The sequence below is a fragment of the Cyprinodon tularosa genome, unplaced genomic scaffold (genome assembly GCF_016077235.1).
Source record: "Cyprinodon tularosa strain WSP-4 unplaced genomic scaffold, ASM1607723v1 ctg337, whole genome shotgun sequence".
Taxonomy (NCBI): domain Eukaryota; kingdom Metazoa; phylum Chordata; class Actinopteri; order Cyprinodontiformes; family Cyprinodontidae; genus Cyprinodon; species Cyprinodon tularosa.
Window position 1 is genome coordinate 302,302 of NW_024039049.1, and position 21,476 is coordinate 323,777.

General features: G+C 39.7%; 1 protein-coding gene across 1 annotated transcript in view; it reads left to right on the forward strand.

Moving 5' to 3' along the window:
• LOC119789374 (chloride anion exchanger-like) overlaps positions 1-19,592 on the forward strand; it is a 31,168-nt gene extending 11,576 nt beyond the window's left edge. Inside the window, 8 exon segments of the mRNA XM_038294238.1 lie at positions 591-697; positions 2,929-2,998; positions 3,069-3,161; positions 3,248-3,343; positions 18,213-18,434; positions 18,537-18,591; positions 19,126-19,259; positions 19,581-19,592. Coding sequence (XP_038150166.1) covers positions 591-697; positions 2,929-2,998; positions 3,069-3,161; positions 3,248-3,343; positions 18,213-18,434; positions 18,537-18,591; positions 19,126-19,259; positions 19,581-19,592 — 789 coding nt within the window.
• The last annotated feature ends 1,884 nt before the right edge of the window (positions 19,593-21,476 follow it).

Consider the following 21,476-nt stretch of genomic DNA (forward strand, 5'->3'; position numbering starts at 1 on the left):
GAAAAAAATAGTTATTCCACCTTTCTGATTCCTGATCCTCCACGGACGGGTTGGTCGTTGGATCGCCAACTTGAAGAGGGAGGATTTGCCATCGAACTTCTGGCCAGAGAAAAAACCCGTAATATATAGCCGACATTTGGAAGAAGAATGTTTTCAAGATGACTTGGATAATAGCGCGTTGTGACAAACACCAGATACAGCACTGGGACCAGTAGGTGGCAGTAGTGTTCTTTGACAAACATGGATGCCTCCAGTAAAGCACATTCATATGAAAATTACTCTGAATTAGAAAAACTGATCATTTATTGAACAGGATGGAATAATTTAATGTTTAACGTACTTTCAGAAGTTTGAATTTTGAATATAAGCGTACTTTTCCTTTAAGAAAATGTAAAATGCCTCCTTTTCTTTTACAATTTGCCCCCAGTAGTCAGCTGATCAACATCATGTTTTATGGGATAGCTCTTACAGGACGGGGCTCTATGACAGGAAATTTAAAAAATCTGTGAGGGTGGGAAACTTTTTTCACAGCTCTGTATTCCATCGATTTTATCTGGACATCATATCTGACTTTTGCCGTCTGTGTGCAGGTGGTGTGGGTCGCAACCTGCCTGGGTGCCATTCTGCTTGGACTGGATCTGGGTCTGGCTCTGGGTTTGGGCGTGGAGCTCCTAAGCGTTGTCTTCAGGGCTCAATTGTAAATATAACATTTATGTCGTCAAATAAATGTACAGAACAGAATAACGGAGACAGGACTTTATTAGTGCATAGAAACGTGTGACAGAAGGCTGGTATGAGCGATGTATGGAACTGTGGGGCTTTATTGCCATTTGTTATGCATTTTACAACTTCACCATATTGCTGAAGTTTATTGCAGCCTCATCAACAGGATGTAAGTTATAAGTTATCTATACTTTTTATTATGATGGTTCCTTTTATTGGAAATATTCAAACCCATGAACAGATTGGACTTCTTTACTGAGCAGAACATTAACCCTTTGTAAATATCTACTGATTTTTTTCTGACTTGATCCCCAAGTGTCTCTATGAATTAGGCATTAGGCAATAGTTGCCTAGGGCCCCAAGTTCCTGAAGGCCCCATAAAACTCTATGGTTAATACAAATATTCCTTATTTGTGCACATTAATTATGTTTTTGATAAAAATCCTTTGGCTAAAATGCCATCAGAACGCTGATAATATTAAGTGTGTCTCAGCCCCCCCTTCAGTGTCCACCATATTGGATCAGTCCATTTGCTGCACATGTTCAGAAAGGTCCAAACAGACAGCAGCAAACCATTTGAAAACAAACCATGCAAAGAGCAGTGTTGCCAACTTAGCGCTTTAGTCGCTATATTTAGCCACTTTTCAGACCCCTCTAGCACTTTGATTTCTAAAAAGCTCCTAGCGCCAAATCTAGAGACTTTTTTCTGCTACTGGAGACTTTGGAGACAACATCTAAAAGCAGCGAACTCTGCTCTCCAGAGCGAGTAGATTGGTAACCCCGCCTCCTGCTCTCCTCTATCTTGTCTGCTGTCATGCAGCTAAATATTTCATCCAAATGAATCAGTCTGAAGGTTCAGAGGGTCGGCGGATCTGTGTAGATTCTCAGTGGTCTGATTCTCCTTATATTTAATAACATCTCTTTCTCAGTTCTCATTGGGATGTTTAAAGCTGGGAAATCTTTTTGGATCCAAATCCGGCTTTAAACTTCTCCTCTTCATGTTAGGATAAGTATCTCCTCCTCAGTATCTGATGATGATCAATAGATCATCATCAGTCATTTAGGTCAATATTTGATCAATCTTCTGGAGACAGTTTGCTGCACGGGAAGTAAAGGATCCCATTAATTTATCAGTTTATTATTTGTTTAAAAAGTTTAAAATATACAACAAATTTCGCTCCACTTCATGATTGTGTCCCATTCGTTCACAAAAATGGCAATTTTATTTATGTTTGAAGCCTGAAATGTGGCAAAAGGTCGAAAAGTTCAAGGAGGGGTGAATACTTTAACAAGGCGCTGTGTCTATATATATGATTTCTATAGCAAATGGTGACACTGTTATGTGAAATTCATGTCTCTTAACGTGATTCTCATCTTTCACATGCATGTGTCCTCCATCTATAAGGCTTTGCGTTCTTTACTGTATAAAACCTGGAACTTAAACCTATTTCTGACATTTTGAACTGCAAAAACTTCCTGAATGTGAAGAGTAACGTCTTCAAACTTGAAAAAAAAGTCCAGTGGATTGATTTTAACTTTCTATTTTTTGGAATGGTCCTCAAAGGCTGCAGTTCTTTTATGCAACCCTTCTCCCACTCAGCCTACGAAGCTCTGTGCAGGGATCCATTGATCAGAATCAGGTGTGTTTTGGCAGAGAAATTATGTCACCGGTTATTACCGCCGTTCCTTCATTAGGCCAAATTTAAAATGCTTGTGCATTGAATTGGTGTATTAATTGTGAATGTTTTTTTTTTTTTACATCGCATTAATTTGCAGTGTAATCAATTAACTAATTAACGCGTTAAAGCGACAGCCCTAGTAAAAACATGTGGATTTAGGCTGAAGATTTATTAACACATTATTCTGTAAGGGAAGGTCAGTGTATCAGTAATTTGTTTCCCAGTTTGTCTTCATAGCAAATAGCAGGATGTCTGCGTCGGTCTCAGCAGATTCTGCTGGAGGTTTCTTCCTGTTAAAAGGGAGTTTTTCCTCTCCACTGTCGCTACAAGCATGCTTAGTGTGAGGGATTGCTGAAGAGTCTATGAGTCGATGCAATCAGCTGGTTTTCCTTAGATAGAAAACTTTGAATCAATCTGACTGGATGATCTGGTGAACTGTAAAGTGACCTGAGATGACATGATGTGAATTGGAGGTATAGAAATAAACTGAATAGAATTGAATTAAAGAACTGGTTTCTCTTTTTAGCCCTCGCTGTTCGATTCTGGCTAATCTCCCCGGCACCGACCTGTACAGAGACCAGAAGGATTACCTGCAGGTGAAATTGAGTAAAGAACGCTTTAATCATACCTGCTGGATCATTTTTAACCGTCATTCATCCTTTTTAGGTGTTTCAACCAAAGGGGGTAAAAATCTTCCGCATACCTTCACCGATCTTCTTTGCCAACATCGAGTTTCTCAGGAGCAAGCTGGTAGAAGCTGTACGTGGGAAATGCTGCTGCTTCCATAACGGCCCCAGTCTGTTTTTATCCTGGATTAAAGTCTGTAATGTTGATCTTTTCTTCAGGTCGGGTTCAGTCCTCAGAGGGTTTTACGGAAAAGGGAAAGGGCACTCCGAAAAATCAAGGCAACATTCCAGAAGAGAGATCCCACAATCACAGAGGTGGGTGGTAATCCCGTAATCCCAGCATGAAACATTGGTTCCAATATTGTTGCAAAGTAATTGGAATTTTAAAATCCAGAAATGAACCTTTGAAAAATGTCTTAATCAAAAAACGAAGAGTAACTTTTCAAATATTTGATTAAACCTTTTGTTAAAAACATTTTATACTTTATCTAATTTTTCAAAGGTCTGTTTTTCAGATTTACCTTTTTACATGAGGGTTAGAATTGCCCAGCCGTCCACATGTGCTTTGTGTCCCTGGTGCCCTGTGGGAGGGCCTTCGGAAGTACATAGTCAGGGGCCCTTTACTGGGGGCCGTCCAGTCTGTTCAAGTGGAGCAGAAGTTTATTCCGTGTTAAGTGGATTAAGTTGGACCTGCTCCCAGTGCATCCTGCCCTTTGTTAGCAGTGCTGTTCACAACTGAAAAGACCAATGAAAAAGCTGTTTCAGTATCCCCAGAACCAGTCAATCAGTCTGCTGTTAGCAAATCCAGAACCCTGACTAGATCCCAAAATGTTCAGGGAGCATCATACTTCCCCATATTTGATTTAGCTTAGGGTTTTAAAGGGCTGGTTATCCTCCCGCAGCAGTTTATTGCAGTGATGCCCAATATTGAAGCGTGGACTGTGCTATGTTATTCCACGGCACAACACCAGAGGGCCAATCAGGAACTAGCCGTGGGTCTAGATACGGCCGAGGCAGTGAGGAAGTGGGGGCAAGTTTGTACGACAACGGAGGGACATGAGAAAAAGCGGGGATCCAGGTGGAAAAAGGGTCCCAGCGTTCTGGTGCACCTCGCCCTTCTAGCTGGTCCATCTTTCCAAAATGACGGTCAGACAATCAAAACAAGCCGCAAAGGTACCAAACAGGAAATACGCATAGAGTGGATGTAGATTTGACCAATCAGAGGCCTCCTATATGCGGCACTGTCTGCGGTCACCTACGATTTTGGCGAGGTGAAGCAGAGTGTCTGCGTTAACTTCGACGCACACCCCGATGACCTGGTTTCTGAGTATACAGCCTTTATTCTACGTCTGTCTCCAAATTCCACCCAACCACCAAAGGTTGAAAAGACGACATGATTTACGTGCAAATGACGTCTACATTAAGTTGAAACGTCTACTAAGTTGAAAAGGGAAAGGTGAAACATTGTCAGATTGTTGAAACGTCTATTATTGGACAAAATCAAACCGACCAATCACAGCCCAATTTTTAACAAGTATTTCTGGACTGAATCCAGACTCCAACGGAACGACAAGATTTAGCCTAAAAACTAGTGTTGCTCCTATGCCATTTTTTGGCCCTAATACTGATACCCGATACCTGGCTGGGCAGTGTTTGCCGATATCGATACCATGTGTTTGAAATTGATGTGTGTATATATGAAGAACTGCAGACTACCTGGATGTAAAATAATTGCCATCATGGCTTTGTTAGCTGCTGCCTACCTTTGTGAAGCAAGAAAAAGACTAAAACAAAGTGAATCCAGTAGAACTTTTTATTGCCTACCTGGAATGGGCGACAATAGTTGAAGAAACTTTTGGCTCTAAAAATGGTATTGATACCGTATTTGTTGGTACTCGCCGATACAGATAACATTTCAGTGCTGGATCGGAGCCCCGCCTGACACTATCGGTGCAACACTACTATAAACCAACGTCTAAATGATGTCTGGTGTTTGGAGGAAGTGGTTGCGCCATTTTAGATGAGTGTCCGAACGTCTAGTGAATAAAAAAATCAACATATTCTCATTATCAGTTCGTATGAAATTGTACGAAAAGTTATGCACACTATTTCGTATGTTTTGGACGTTTTTCCTAAAAAAAAACAGACCAGTGCGCATGCGCAGGTAGACGGACAAAAAAAGCAGATCCGCGGACGGACGTAAAAATGGGAAAAACAGTGCAATAATTACTTCTTCATGTCTCTAACTACGTTGCTTGCTGTTTTATACCTTAGGGTTAGGGTCAGGGTTAGGGTTAATTGTATGTTAAATTCGAAGTTATTAAATGGTGCGTAAGATGCGCATACGACGAAAAAAACGTCCAAAACGTACAAAATTACGGTGCATAACTTTTCGGACGATTTCATACGAACTCATAATGAGAATACACTGAAAAAATTGTGGAATCTAAATTTTTACCTTGAAAAGTAACGATCATCCACAGTCACTAGACCATTGTGGGTTTCGTTGTTGCGGGGACAAATAACAAAGATGGCGCAGGAATCACGCGGGGAGGCGGAGTCACATGGTTGTGATTATCTGTCCGAACAGTCAGTTAACTATATAGTCCCTGTCGCTACCCGATCCGCATCCCGGAAGCACGTCCTGCGCGTGTGCCAACAGAATAACCTCCGGGTAGGCAATACTTCGTTTTTCTGACTTTTTTATTATTATATATATTGGTTTTTGCATATATATCGCATATTCTAAAACAGAAAAACAGCAATAAACTTAAATAGACTTTCGAACGTTACTGTGACTGCTCTGAACGTGTTCGATGATGACGTCACGCAATACATTGGCGAGAATGTCAAACGTATCCATTTCTTCCAGAAAAGTCTTCAATATTTTCCACATGATGTAGTTTAGCATTCTTTAATGTTTTAAGTATATAAAAAAAAGTATTTTAAGTATCGTTATTGCATAGCTTTCGGGGACTCAGATCTTTTTGTTCTGTTAGCGGATGCGCAGGAACGATGGCGCTTCCAGGACATATCGGGTAGTGGCAGTCCCCCCTCAATATAGTGATGGAAGGATTTAGGGGTTAGGGCAATTAGTCGCAGTTAGCTTGTCGCAGGTACGATGCAGATATTTTTGATTTATGCCCAATATTGAAGCGTAGTCTGTGCCATGTCATTCCACACCACAACGCCAGAGGGACAATCATGAAGTGGTGTTCCCCAAAGACTGGCAACCAGAGCTTCTGCCATTAGGTACTAAACAGGAAATACGCATAGTGTAGAGCCAACCCAGTCTCGTGGGAAAATGTACCCCCACTACGTTGGTCCACACTGCAAAACGTAGTGGAGGTACATTAATGGCCATTTTTTTGTGGTACTGTTACGTTTCTTCTGCCTATACGCTTTCTATTGTTTTACGTCCTAGTCACGTGACTTTCAAGATTCCAGCTGGGAGAAGAAAAAAATATATATAGATGGCCGACATTCGCTCATTTTTTTGTGGAAAGATTAATAACTTGAGTTTGTTTTTGCATTAAAATGAGTTTTGATTACATTTCTAGTGAGAAATGTATAGTTTGTTGCCAGAATATTTACTCAGGGAATGTACATATTCACTTGCTTGTTCGTTTCTTGCAAAGATTTTTCAAGATAATGTGAAACTGTAACGTTTTGGTATAAACATGGCTGAGATTTCTCTAACTTTTAGTGGGAAAATCAATAATTTCAATCAGTTTCTGCATTTAAATGGGTTTTGATTACATTTATAGCGAGAAGTGTAGGGTTTATTTACATAATATTTACTTAGTGAACATACATAATCACCCGCTTGCTAGTTTTTGCTACGGTTTTTCGGATCTCGTCAGGATTATGTGAAATTGCAACGTTTTGGCTGCTACCCATCGCCTAGCATTTAGCTTAGATTCAACATTGAATTCTTTGTGATTTAACTCCATCTGACGGATCAAACCCTCGCCACTGCGTGCGTTGCGTCTGAGGTTGATATTCAGATCAATGCATTACGTCGTGGCATACGGGAGAAACTAATTAAACTAGTTAAAAAAAAGGATCATGGGTTAAGATCGGATGTGTTTTATTTGGAAATCTACCGGATCCTTTGTGCATTTAACTTCCTGTTTGGTGCGATCTCATTGATGGGTTTTGACCAGATTTTGACCAAAGAGGAACTAAAAAAAAAAAAAAAAACAATTTAAATACACAACCAGCATATCTGGAATCAATGACAGAGAGCATACATAATCACCCGCTTGCTAGTTTTCGGATCTCGTCAGGATTATGTGAAATTGCAACGTTTTGGCTGCTACCCATCGCCTAGCATTTAGCTTCCGCCCCGATTCAACATTGAATTCTTTGTGATTTAACTCCATCCGACGGATCAAACCCTCGCCACTGCGTGCGTTGCGTCTCAGGTTGATTTTCAGATCAATGCATTACGTCGTGGCATACGGGAGAAACTAATTAAACTAGTTAAAAAAAAGGATCATGGGTTAAGATCGGATGTGTTTTATTTGGAAATCTACCGGATCGTTTGTGCATTTAACTTCCTGTTTGGTGTGATCTCATTGATGGATTTTGACCAAAGAGGAACTCAAAAAAAACAAAACAATTTGAATACACAACCAGCATATCTGGAATCAGTGACAGAGAGCGACTGGGACCAGAAGTTTATTAATTTCTCCCCATTGATTTCCATTCAAAATGTTTTCGATCCCACCGGGCTCTAGGGAAGGGGCGGGCATACCGCCACCTGCTGTTTTGAGTGTGTAGCAACATTGTTTTACATCTATTAAATTCTATTTTTTAATTTTGTATTCTGAAGATAAATAAATAATGCTTTCCTTAATCTATAAATATATTTTATATTTCCTTTATTTCCCAATAATCCTTTAAGACTCCATTCTTGGCCTGTCCTTTCAACTCTTTTCAATTTCTTCTTTTCAGGTCCAGATGTTTTACAGTTCATCAATACGTGTTCTACATTTTCTATCTCTCCACATCCTTCACATTTATCATTATTTTTCCTCCCTATTAAGTATAAATTGTCATTTAAATAAGTATGACCTACTCTTAATCTGATCATTATTATTTCTTCCCTTCGGTTTCTCTCATTAATATTTCTATTTAATACTGACTTTTGTACTTTATATAACCTTCTTCCTTTTTATCTTCATTCCACCTTTTTTTTTGCCATTTTTAAGTTTCTTTCCTCTTAATAAATGATTTCCCTTCCCCTTTCCCTAAAGGAATTGTAATTGTTATTTGTCTACTTTTCATTCCACCTAACTTTCCATTAATTAGCTTGAAAACAGCACTTTGTAGGCACCCAGTTTCTCTAACAATGGCCCTTTTTGGGTTACCCTCCATGCATTGGGTGTCAGTTCAGTGGCAGTTCCAGAACATTTTCTTAGGGTTGACCAGGCAGTACAATAATGTGCATGTGGCCAAAAAGTAATAGGGATCAAATTCGGTTCAGAGTCAAGCTATTGGGATCAGGCATCAGGTTCAATTTGCATATTTTCTTAGCCAAAACAAGGATTTGTTGGGCTACTGTAATTTTGAATTGAAAAACGTCCTGAATGGGAAGTCTTCAAACTTGAAAAACAAAGTCTAAAGTTTGTTTGTTTTTGTTTTTTTGTTTTTTGTTTTTGGAATGATTATGACCTGGATGTCTAAGAATCTTCACCAGCTTATCAGGGAAATAAATGCCCACAATGTCTATATTCTCCAAAAGAGAATAACAGAACAGACCTTCATGAGGCCCTTGTTAAAGCTATGCATATATTTATGTATCTATGCTCTTCAAATAACTTTCTGGTTCGAGGCAACATTTACATTAAATGGGTTGAGAGGTTGTTCTTTACCAGTAAATACATAAAAGATTCCCAGATGACTGCCGATGCAAACTCTCCCCTATAAAACCTAAAACTAATTCTTATAAGAGAGTAAAATCTGTATTAGTCTTCTTTAAATGTAGCATATTGTTGTAAATAATCGATTGCTTTATTTTTGGTGTCAGCTTTTGGTCAATATGCTAACCTTAAAAGGTCAAAGTGGGAAAATGTACCCCCACTACGGGTAGTAGTGGGGTAGTAGTAGACAAATTAGCAATTAGAGGAGGCAATAACAATTACAATTCCTTTAGGGAAAGGGGAAGGAAAATAATTTATTAAGAGGAAAGAAATTGAAAAATGGCAAAAAAAAAGGTGGAATGAAGATAAAAAAGGAAGAAGGTTATATAAAGTACAAAAGTCAGTATTAAATAGAAATATTAATGAGAGAAACCGAAGGGAAGAAATAATAATGATCAGATTAAGAGTAGATCATACTTATTTAAATGACAATTTATACTTAATAGGGAGGAAAAATAATGATAAATGTGAAGGATGTGGAGAGATAGAACATGTAGAACACGTATTGATGAACTGTAAAACATCTGGACCTGAAAGGAAGAAATTGAAAAGAGTTGAAAGGACAGGCCAAGAATGGAGTCTTAAAGGATTATTGGGAAATAAAGGAAATATAAAATATATTTATAGATTAAGGAAAGCATTATTTATTTATCTTCAGAATACAAAATTAAAAAATAGAATTTAATAGATGTAAAACAATGTTGCTACACACTCAAAACAGCAGGTGGCGGTATGCCCGCCCCTTCCCTAGAGCCCGGTGGGAGCGAAAACATTTTGAATGGAAATCAATCGGGAGAAATTAATAAACTTCTGGTCCCAGTCGCTCTCTGTCACTGATTCCAGATATGCTGGTTGTGTATTCAAATTGTTTTTTTGTTTTTTTTAGTTCCTCTTTGGTCAAAATCTGGTCAAAACCCATCAATGAGATCGCACCAAACAGGAAGTTAAATGCTCAAAGGATCCGGTAGATTTCCAAATAAAACACATCCGATCTTAACCCATGATCCTTTTTTTAAACTAGTTTAATTAGTGTCTCCCGTATGCCACGACGTAATGCATTGATCTGAAAATCAACCTCAGACGCAACGCACGCAGTGGCGAGGGTTTGATCCGTCAGATGGAGTTAAATCACAAAGAATTCAATGTTGAATCTAAGCTAAATGCTAGGCGATGGGTAGCAGCCAAAACGTTGCAATTTCACATAATCCTGACGAGATCCGAAAAACCGTAGCAAAAACTAGCAAGCGGGTGATTATGTATGTTCACTAAGTAAATATTATGTAAATAAACCCTACACTTCTCGCTATAAATGTAATCAAAACCCATTTAAATGCAGAAACTAATTGAAATTATTGATTTTCCCACTAAAAGTTAGAGAAATCTCAGCCATGTTTATACCAAAACGTTACAGTTTCACATTATCTTGAAAAATCTTTGCAAGAAACGAACAAGCAAGTGAATATGTACATTCCCTGAGTAAATATTCTGGCAACAAACTATACATTTCTCACTAGAAATGTAATCAAAACTCATTTTAATGCAAAAACAAACTCAAGTCATTAATCTTTCCACAAAAAAATGAGCGAATGTCGGCCATATATATATATTTTTTTCTTCTCCCAGCTGGAATCTTGAAAGTCACGTGACTAGGACGTAAAACAATAGAAAGCGTATAGGCAGAAGAAACGTAACAGTACCACAAAAAAATGGCCATTAATGTACCTCCACTACGTTTTGCAGTGTGGACCAACGTAGTGGGGGTACATTTTCCCACGAGACTGGGTTGGTAGAGCGGATGTAGAATTAACCAATCAGAGGTCTCCTGCCTGCGGTGCAACAGAGTGTCTGCGAAAGGGGGGACACATAACTGCATTAACTGCGACACTGGTTCCTGAGTATAAACCAGTCTTAAATGTGCGGTTCCATCATACGTTTTAATTCAAGTCGCAGGTGAAGTAAATTCCTATTATTTTGCTCATCTTATGATTCTAGTAAATATAGTGTCTGTAATACTCAATATAAATCAGCTTGAGTTTTATATCCTATGCCCTGATATTGAGGGGCGGAAAGCAAAGTTAACTCATTAATGTTTAGACGAGCATCAGCTAATCAGTATCATTTATCAATATTGTTTGTCTTAAAGGAATTTCATCTTTTACTTCAAACATTTTCTCAAAAGTTCATCTAATTTCTCCTAAGTTGTGGTTTGTTATCCCTACTGTATTATTTCTTTATACTTTTAGCACTAGAAATACCAGGATTTTTCCGCCTACCTAGAACTTCCAGGGAGGGGTCAATTGTCCCGGCGGCTTTTCCCGAATACACTAATCACTCATTTTGTCATGGTAATGAGGCTGTTATGGGCCGTGTGTGGGGTGAGGGGTGAGGGGGTCACACCTCACAGTGGTAACAGCCAAGACAAACAGGGACAGACAGCTTCTCCCCAGTGTGTTACAGTACAGTTTTTCTCCCTTTGTTTGGCTCATTTCTTGAAATTGAGATGTCATTCTCAAAACATGGACAAATCCCAAAACTAATTTGCAGTTCCTCACAACAGAATGGCATTTATCATAATTTTCATCAAATTTCAAATGCTTTTGTATATGTCTCAATCATTTAGTACATCCTTGCAAATGGTTATGTACAAGTAAGAGTAATAAAGATAATTGTGCAAAGAACATTCTATTAGTTGCAAAAAAATGTGCAAAAAAACATACTAGGTCAGTTGAGGCAGACAAGCTTAACATGACCAGGAAAGAGTGTTGACAGATACATTTATGATATAATATAGAGATATAGAAGTAAAAGAAATGAGAGATAATTCAAGTCAGTATTTCCATAGTGTAATCAATAGTTCCATAGTGCAGTGATTGAAAGCTCAAGCCATTGTCTGAATTTTTCCAGAGTCCCTCTTGTCCCTCTTTTCAGTCTCTGACACTGTTGAATTGTTCATAAAATGTAATATTGTCAAAAGTGATTGGAATCTGTTGTGGGGCATCACATCAGCAACTGGGGAGTTCCGCCTATCTGTCTCCCAATACATACGGGTTCCAGCCATTTGGACCAAGCCCAACCTCAGGTACATGCCCAACATTTTCTGTATTTCCTTGATTGTGGCGTTCACCGATCTTCCATTACTTTGAACGCTGTACTCATTTGTATGGGTTGCCAGAGCTTGAATCATGTCTTCTGAGACAAACTTTTCAAAGTACTGCAGCGGTGTGTGGAGGACAGTTGCATCATCTGTGAGAGCTGGAGCAGAAAAATCAGTATTGGGACTGATGAAATCCTTTTTTTTGCCAGCGATATCTGTCACTGGGCTTGATGTGTTAATTTGATTGGGGCTCAATGTCCAATGTCCTGGCTGTGCAGTCAGTGGGTTCCTGGTTTTCTTTGTCCACACAGGCATCGTTATCTGACTCCTCATCACTCGCATAAGTGTCTTCAAACTCTATGTCCACATCACTCTCTCCATTTTGGACGTGTGAATCTCCCATGTGAACATGACGAGTCATATGAGTGCAACCAGATAATGGTTGAATTAACGTGTGAATCTCCCACGCCATGTAACCATAACGACTCATGTGAATGCAACCTGGCAATTGTTAGATGGACAAATACCAGTGCATGTGGACCACTGCTTCATTTCCCTCAAGAATTTTGTGGTGAAAGAAGCTCCTCTCCAAGGAACGAAGATGCAGAGATACAGCACTCAACAGGCATTGGAGATGATCCTGAATGGAGCTGACCCTTGCGAATCGGATGGAGAAGACATCAATCTCCAGGTGGATTCAGACTCCGAGCTGTCTCAGTTGTCTTCAGGTAATATTTCTTTTCATATTATTTCCCATTTTACATTTCATATCAGTGAGGGAGTAAATCACCTCAGAACTAGTATTTTTTTAACTAGAAATAAGAACCTAAAAACTAGACTATTTTGACATGTTTTAAGACATTTGCCAATGGGGCAAGCTTTTTTGCTAGCTAAGATTTTTTACTAGCTTGATTTACTCATTTCAAGCAAATGTTGTTTGCCTAGCAAATTTTGCCAAGCAAATTTGGCTAGGAAATATTGCTAACCTAGTAAAAAAAAAAAGCTTGCCCCATCGGCAAATTTCTTAAAACAAGTAAAAATAGTCTAATTTGAGGTTTTTATTTCTAGTTGAAAAATACTAGTTCCAAGGTGATTTTTACTACATTACTTGAAACTAGAAAAATAAACAATGTTTGCTGTGATTAGCTTCTATACTTGCATTTGTGATATCATTTGAATTTCCCATTGCTCATAATTAAATTTTTTTCACGCTACAGATGAGGAGAGTGCTCCCCAACCAACGAAGAGAGCTCGGCTGGCGACTGATGTGACAGAGACTGCAAAAGATGGCACAGTATGGCATGAAGAACAGGTGGGAACGGGTCCACATTTCACCCCACCATCGCCATACAGCGCAGATGGAGAGCCAACAGCTAAAGCCAGGAGGTCAATCACAAGTCGCCTTCAGAGCTTCCTTTGTTTCATCACTCTGGACATGCTTGGCATCATTCGAGACCATCATTTCCAAAACATCATGCATCACCTGCGTTTTGATGACAGAGACACCCGCAGTGAGCGAGTACAGACTGATAGGTTTGCTGCAATTTCAAACATATGGGGATTGTTTGTCACCAACTGCATCACATCCTACATTCCTGGTCAAGACATCACTATTGACGAACAACTTTTCCCGTGCAAGACTCGCTGCTGTTTCCTACAGTACATTGCAACTAAACCAGACAAGTTTGGTATCAAGTTTTGGGTGGCGTGTGACTTGAAAACCAAATACGTCTGCAACATCCTCCCATATCTTGGCAAGGACCCCACTCGGCCTCGTGGGGAGAGAGTGTTTGAGAGTGTAGTTATGAGGTTGATGGAACCATTCTTGGACAAGGGCAGAAATGTTACCACAGACAATTTCTTTACATCACTGTCACTTGCAAAACGCCTATTCAGCCGGAACACAACCATCCTCGGCACAGTCAACAGGATTCGCCAAGAAATCCCACCGTCAACTCGACAGATGCACCGCAATGAATTTACCACCCAGGTATTTTCATCCACTGGTGCCACACTGACTGTGTATGCACCCAAGCGGAAGAAGACTGTGTATGTTCTCAGCAGCATGCACAGCACGATTGAGACAGGAGAAAACCACCAAAAAGAAGCCAAACACCATCACACTCTACAACACAACAAAGTGCGGCGTCGATGTCATGGACCAGATGGTGCGGGAATACACTGTCCGTGCAGCAACAAGGCGCTGGCCAGTAGCAGTGTTCTACAACATGATAGACATTGCAGCACTGAATGCCCACGTGCTCTATCAATTATGCACCGGGAGAAAGGAAAGACGGGTGGATTTCCTGTTTGAACTGGCAAGAGAGTTGGCTCACTCCCACATGGGTATGAAAAAGGCCCAAAAGGAGCAATTGCTTCGGCAACAACCCTCCACACCACAACTCGGACAAAGAACCAAGTGTCAGGCTAAAATCAAATGCAAGGACAATCGTGCAAAAGTGCGCTGTGAAAAGTGTTACAAATACACATGTGGGAAATGCCGAAAGGAGCAATGGCAGTGCCAGAATTGCTAGTGACTGCTCAAATGTATTTCACTCATTTGCATTCTTTGTAAATATGATTTTTTTCTTTGTAATTCCTTTTTCTTCTATTTTTGGCACACAAAAATAAGTTACTTATGCCACAACCTTCCACACGAAAACTGGGAAAACAGTTTCTTTTGCATTCATTGTAAATAGGTTTTGTTTTGTATTTTTTTAACAATAAATGTTTAGAGTTTTGATCCCAAATTCTCGTTGATCCTGATGATTCACTGCGTAAAAATCCACTAAAAACTATACTAAAAGCTTGCCTTTGCCAAGTTGAGCCTGTGTAGCCTCCCCACACAGGCTCAAGCGACTCTGTGACTCAAGTGACAGCTATGAGCTGCTAACAGCCACATTTCCACAACAAAAGGAGTGTCCGCAGGAGGTCCAAAGGGACAAATGACCCTCTTGTAGGGCTTTTAGGTAAAAAGGACAATTGACCCCTCCGTAGTAGTTCTAGTGTTAGATGATGTTGCCTTCTGTGCAGCATTTCTAAGCATGGTTCAAGTTATACTCCTTTCATGTTATGCTAATTAAAATTCACCAGACAAATGATCAAAACCCGGCTTAGATTGTTTCAGTGAAACATCTTTACAATATTGCTTATTGTAATTGTTTAAGATTACACTAATTGTCATGACTCTAGACTTTTTGGTTCTGTTTAAGTTTTCTTTTTGAGTTTTCAGTTATACTTTGTCTTTCTGTGTTTTTTAGTTTGTTGGTTTTATTTCAATTTTGTCTTATTCTAGTTGTTGTCGATTGAATTTAAGTTTTAGGTATTTCTTGTTTGCCCTCTGCTGCTCTTTTGTATCAGTCTCATTTTCCCTAGCTCCCTTCTAGTTCCTTCTGTCCACAACTGCTCCCAATCTGCTGATTAGCCTGCTCTTTGTTCATTCTCCTATTTAAACACCTCATGTTCAGTCACTCTTTGCTGGAACTTGTTGTTTTGTTGCTCCTTCGTCTTCTTGCTCCCCTTGTGTGTTTTCCCTGAGTTTTTTTTTTTTATTTATTTTAGTACTTTCGGGTAGTTGCCCCTGTTTGCCTCTGGAACTTTATTAAATCTTCAAAACTCACCACTGCATTTGGATCCTCAAAAATCTCCATTTAACCTTGGCACTAATCTGTTTCCTTCTCTTACTTTTACATAGATGCTGATATTTTATACTTAGCTTTTGTTTAGAAAGTTATTTCTCAATGTGGGTCCTTTAAATTGCATACGTTATCTGTGGATTTACACTAATCTGTTTTTGATCATTCACTCACAGTTTTTTTCATTGTATATAATAATCTGGGGGTTCAGTTTAGTTATCAGTCCCATCCTGGTCCTGTCTGATGGTGGTTGACCCTTCAATCGGCCCATCATTGCCTATGGCCCCTTTCTTTGCCTCTCTGTGTCGTCTGAGGCAGATGGCGTCCTCTTACCACCTCAATGTCTGCATATCAGCAGCTTCACACCTTCCATACTTATTAAACCAAAGACTAAAAACCAGAGCTGTCAACTAACAAATAACACATACTTCTTTACGTTACTTAAGTGGAAATGTTGGCTATTTATACTTTTCTGGAGTAACTATTTTTTAGACTTTTAAACTTTATCCTTCTAATTCTTACATTTTAAAAATAGACTCATTAGTTTTGTTTCATTTAAGCTCATTTTCATTCTGGCCTGTTGGTATTAAAAAAAAATAATAATAATAAAAATCATCAAAATAATTAGTTTCATCCAGACAATTCATTTCTCTGTGGTTGGACTCGGTGCTGCCCCAACCTGTTGCTCATCACATACCAAAATAAATCGTTGTTAGAGTTATTGAATGACAATTATAAAATTAATATATGTGCATATGAAACATTGAAGAAATAAGATGCTACATTCTGTCCTGTGATTCAATTAGGAGGGTCATTCTAGACTTGCCAGCCAGAAGGCATTTACAGGGTCATAAACTTTTATGACCTGCCTCTCAGCCAGTTGGTCATTCTAGGGTCATAAAACCCACCCATCTGTTTCTGCTCTGTGAATAAAAGACTCCGCTGTTCTGTTGGGGGTCAGATTGGTGCTGGGATGTGAGCAGCAGCCTTTCTCATTCCTGCAGGAAAAGCTCTGTTTAAAAAATCCCTTTTTGCTTCAGATTCATTTTTGTCCTATATGAACTCACAATATTTTGAATCTAACAATCGTTTTTCAAGATGTTAAATTTAGCACTGTTACCATTAATTATAAAACTAAAACAATGAAGTCTAAGGAAGTTATCATCCAGAATTGTAGAAAAATGTTCCTTTATTGGGTTGAGCAGTAAAGCTTCTGGCCTTAACAGTTTTTCCTGCATTACTTTGACTTTTATACTTTAAGTAGTTTTAAAAATGTTGACCCCTCTGCTACAAATGACTCTGTGTTCCCTCTGTAGTGAGTTCCATCCGGTGTCTCTCCAAACCGTCCTTAGTTCATATTTTCTGACACAAACAAAAGTAACAACCAATATTATCACATCCTCTTTGTTAAGAGCATAAATGCTTGTCAGACAAAGAGGAGAAAGACAGACACACAAACTATATTACAGACAAACATCAGGGGCATTTTGCAATTCAACCCAATGGCTCGAGTTCCATTCTATTCAGTTTATTTCTATAGCTCCAATTCACATCATGTCATCTCAGGTCACTTTCCAGTTCAACCAGATCATCCAGTCAGATTGATTCAAATTTTCTATCTAAGGAAAACCAGCTGATTGCATCGACTCATTGACTCTTCAGCAATCCCTCACACTAAGCATGCTTGTAGCGACAGTGGAGAGGAAAAACTCCCTTTGAACAGGAAGAAACCTCCAGCAGAACCAGGCTCAGTGTGAGCGGCCATCTGCTGAGGCCCACTGGGGTTCAAGGAGACAAGAGCAGACATAGAAAAAGAAGCATAGATACAAAAGGCAACTGTCAACCAGCTCCACAGGCGGCCCCGTCCAGGAAACACACGTTAGCCCTGGTTGCTACAGATGGGCTGGGTTACCCTCGGAGCTCCATTGGTTGCCGCGTTCTTCTCGACTTTGGAAAAAAAAAAAAAAGTTTATTCCGCACTAAATCAGTCAATGTTCCATATAGTGACGCTTAAAGTATAAAAACATACTTTTATAGAACAACAGAAAAGAAAACTTTTAACTTAATACTCGGAGCTCTGTGAGCGCTAACCTGGAAGCTGCTGCTGCCGCAGTGCATGCTGGGACAGCTGTCAGTCTGGAGAACGGACAGGTCTGCTGTGATGCATGCTGGGTAAAGAGGGAGGGGCCAGAACAACATCCGGGTACTTTGTCCGTTCTATAACAGTACTAGAGCTGAGGCTGATGACGTTTCACGAGGACGCACAAGCACTCATATTGAGAAACTGAATGAGTTTACTGAAGACAACCTGCTGCTGACCAGGTTAGCTGTGGGGAAAATGTTACCATGGCAACAGAAACAGAGGTTGAGGGAAATCACTTTGTGAAAAATCCCAAAGTTTTTAGTAAACTTGCTTGTGAAACAGAACCCAAACGCTTTTTTTTTTATGGTCAATCAAGCTTCCATTGTGGCAAAATTTCATTATTTTATAACTGAACCGTCTTCAATTTAACTTTTTTATGTAACAGAAAGCCTTGGAGGATTCCTGCTGGACGACTCCCGATGAAATGTGTGCAAACACCGAGGAGATGGACCCGCCGTGTGATCCGAAGGACGTCTCGTTTCAGATAAACATGAACGCCGATCTTCCTCCCGGGATCAACTTCCCCAGAGTGGACCTCCACAGCCTGATCCTCGACTTCTCCGCTGTTTCCTTTCTGGACATTTCTGCGATGAAGGGACTCAAAACGGTAAAACGACAAATCAAACAGTAATCTATCAAAGAGATGATCCACTAGTAGTCGTCCTAGGAGTCACTATCCAATATAATCTACCGTTGCTTCTCTCTACAGGCACTTAAGGAGTTTATCAGAATTGATGTGGATGTTTACATAGTTTCATGTGATGGTGAGTTGATCATCTCTTCAACGGTTTTTCTCGCTGTCTTTATGGTTAAATGTGGACAGTCACGTTATATCTCTAAACAAATAAGACTAGAAACTATTGGTTCTTAATAAAACGAGGTTAAATGAGCCAAGTTTCCATCCTGATACTGTTTAGATTGACCTTTTTGTGCCTAAATAGAATTCCAGCACCGAGCACGATGAGCTAACACAAACAGGGTAGCGCCATCTGCTGGCAGTGGTACTAAACTATGAGAGCAGTAGGTGGCGATTACTTAATAGAGCTTAACTGTTTTATTGTTTTATTTATCAGCATCTAAAGGTTTTTTTAGTCTTTTTGCTGTATGCATATAATGGGGACCTCTAAAATGAAAGAGCAGGGGAACATATTGAAGAGAGCGATGGAAGCGATGAAGTTTTCCAGAACTTTTATGGTTTAAGATGGAAATCGGTTTATAATCCGTGGCTGAAGTCATAATTCCAACTTCCTGCTAAAATGTAGAAACTAATGATGTAGTTACTGATGTTCTACCATCAGCCCTGATCCTGGAGAAGCTGCACAGCTGCATGTTCTTTGACGATGAGATTCAGACATCCATGTTCTTCCCAACCCTGCATGACGCCATGCTGCATGTGTTGGAAAAATTCAAGGACAACAGAACCGTTGATGTGGTAAGAAAAAAAGTTACAATTTAAAATGACAGCAAACTGCCTCCTTAGAGAATAAAATCTAGTTAAATTATCCAACCAGAAGGAATCCTTTACTTGATGAGCAGTGAGCAGAGAGATGATGGGAGAACGCTGCACTGAAGCATCAAACCTCAATAAAATGTCTTCGTATTGCTAAAAATGTTCCTACCTTGAAAGCAAGATGGATTCAAGATGTGGAATTCAAATTTAACTACATGAATTAGTCTGTTTGACAACAAGTTGAAAATTTAGAGCCTGACCTGCATCTTTGAGGGTTTTCCTTTTTCCATGTGGTGACTGTAGAGAAACATTTAACCTTGGATGCTTAGAAGTATTTAAAATGGAATCATTCTTCCTGGGACCTTAGCTTGATGCTTTATTATCCGGGGTCCGGTGGCGGAGGACATCGTCCCTCCATTGTGTCCTGGTCCTTCCACCAGGCCTCCTCCCAATGGGACATGCCTGAAACACCTCCTGAAGGAGGCGACCAGGAGGCATCAGGAACAGATGCCAGAACCTCCTCAGCAGGTTCCTTTCCACGTGGAGAAGCAGAGACTCTACTCCGAGCTCCTCCCTGGTAACTGAGCTCCTCACCCCATCTGGAAGGCTGCGCCCAGCCACCCTGCGAAGGAAACTCATTTCAGCCGCTTGTATTCGTGATCTTGTCCTTTGGGTCGTTACCCAGATCTCCTGACCATAGGTGAGGGTGGGAACGTAGATCCATCGGTAAATCCAGAGCTTTGCCTCCCGACTCAGCTCCCTCTGCACCACGACAGTCCGATACAGCGACCGCATCACTGCCGACGCCGCAGTAATTTGATTTGACTCTGACTACTTTCCATTACCAGTGTTGGGCACAATACTTTGAAAAAGTAATTAGTTATAGTTACTAGTTACTTCTCCCAAAAAGTAACTGAGTTACTCCACAATAAAAGTAATTAGTAGTAAAAGTAACTATTGCGCTACTCGACGTAACACCGGCATTTCCATCTGGAAAGCGCTGTTTTGCTGCTGGAGTCCTCCTGACTCTCCACCCTCCCCTCTCTCATGACGCGCGCACGAGTCCTATCATGAAAAAAGGTTAATTGTGCGACCTGAGTAACGCGCAGTAACGGGGTGTCGGCAATTGTAACTGCGTTATAGTTACATGAAGAGTAATAATTTTGAATACTCGTTACTAAAAAAGGTAGCGGCGTTAGTAACTTTCAACGCCGTTACTCCCATCACTGTCCATTACTGTAAGTAAGGAGGAACGGACGCTGCCCAGATCAGAACAGGGCTGATTACCGTGCAGTAAAGGCTGCATGATAAACTGTTCTCTCTTTGCAAAGATAAAAATAAAGTAATAAAGTGCCGACTGAGAGAAATCCATCGATCTCCGTTTATTTAACTGGGGTGAATAGTTCAATAGTTTTTTTTTCCAACTACATCTACTAAACTGGTTGCACTGGATTTTATTTAAAGGGATCAGAGTAAAAAAAATTCTTGAGTCTTTGCAGCGAACATCAACCTGCTGCTTTGTTTTCATTATCCTGTTTTCTCTGCAGCTCAAAGACACCAAACTGTAGAGGAACGACGGCTGGAACCAGGAACAATCCTCTCCTGGAGAAAACCAACAGATTTTATTCAATGCACCGTTTGATTGTTTGGATTCTTTTATTTCCTCCCAAACTGACTTTTCTGTTAAGTCTCACAAGCCTTGTTACACTGTTTGACATTTGTTTTCATGATTCACCTCAATAAAGATTAAATTTTAGTCCCTCACTGAGGAGTTGGAGGGTTTCTTCATTTAAAACCTGAGGAAAAGAATAAAGGAACCGAATAAAGGAATCGTCCTCCAGTATTATTAAAGCTGAGAAATTGTTTTAAAAAAAATAATAAATTTCAAGGTTAACTTTTTTTTTTACAAGTGAAACAGCCTTTAACTGTTCAACAGTGAAACAGTTCAGGAAAAAATGAACTGAACTCTTTTAAATGCTGCTTTTTGGAAAAAAACAAACAATTTAAGACTTGATTTGGAAAAGTCGTCACTGCCGACCGTAACAGATCTGAGTTCATAATGGAAAAAACGTCTGAAGTGGAAAAACCATCAAAGCAGCAAATATTAAACCAATAACTACTGCAGACATTATTGATGATATTATCAATAACATGGCTGTAAAGAATCAAAAGGAGAGATCTATTAGTGATTTATAGGGA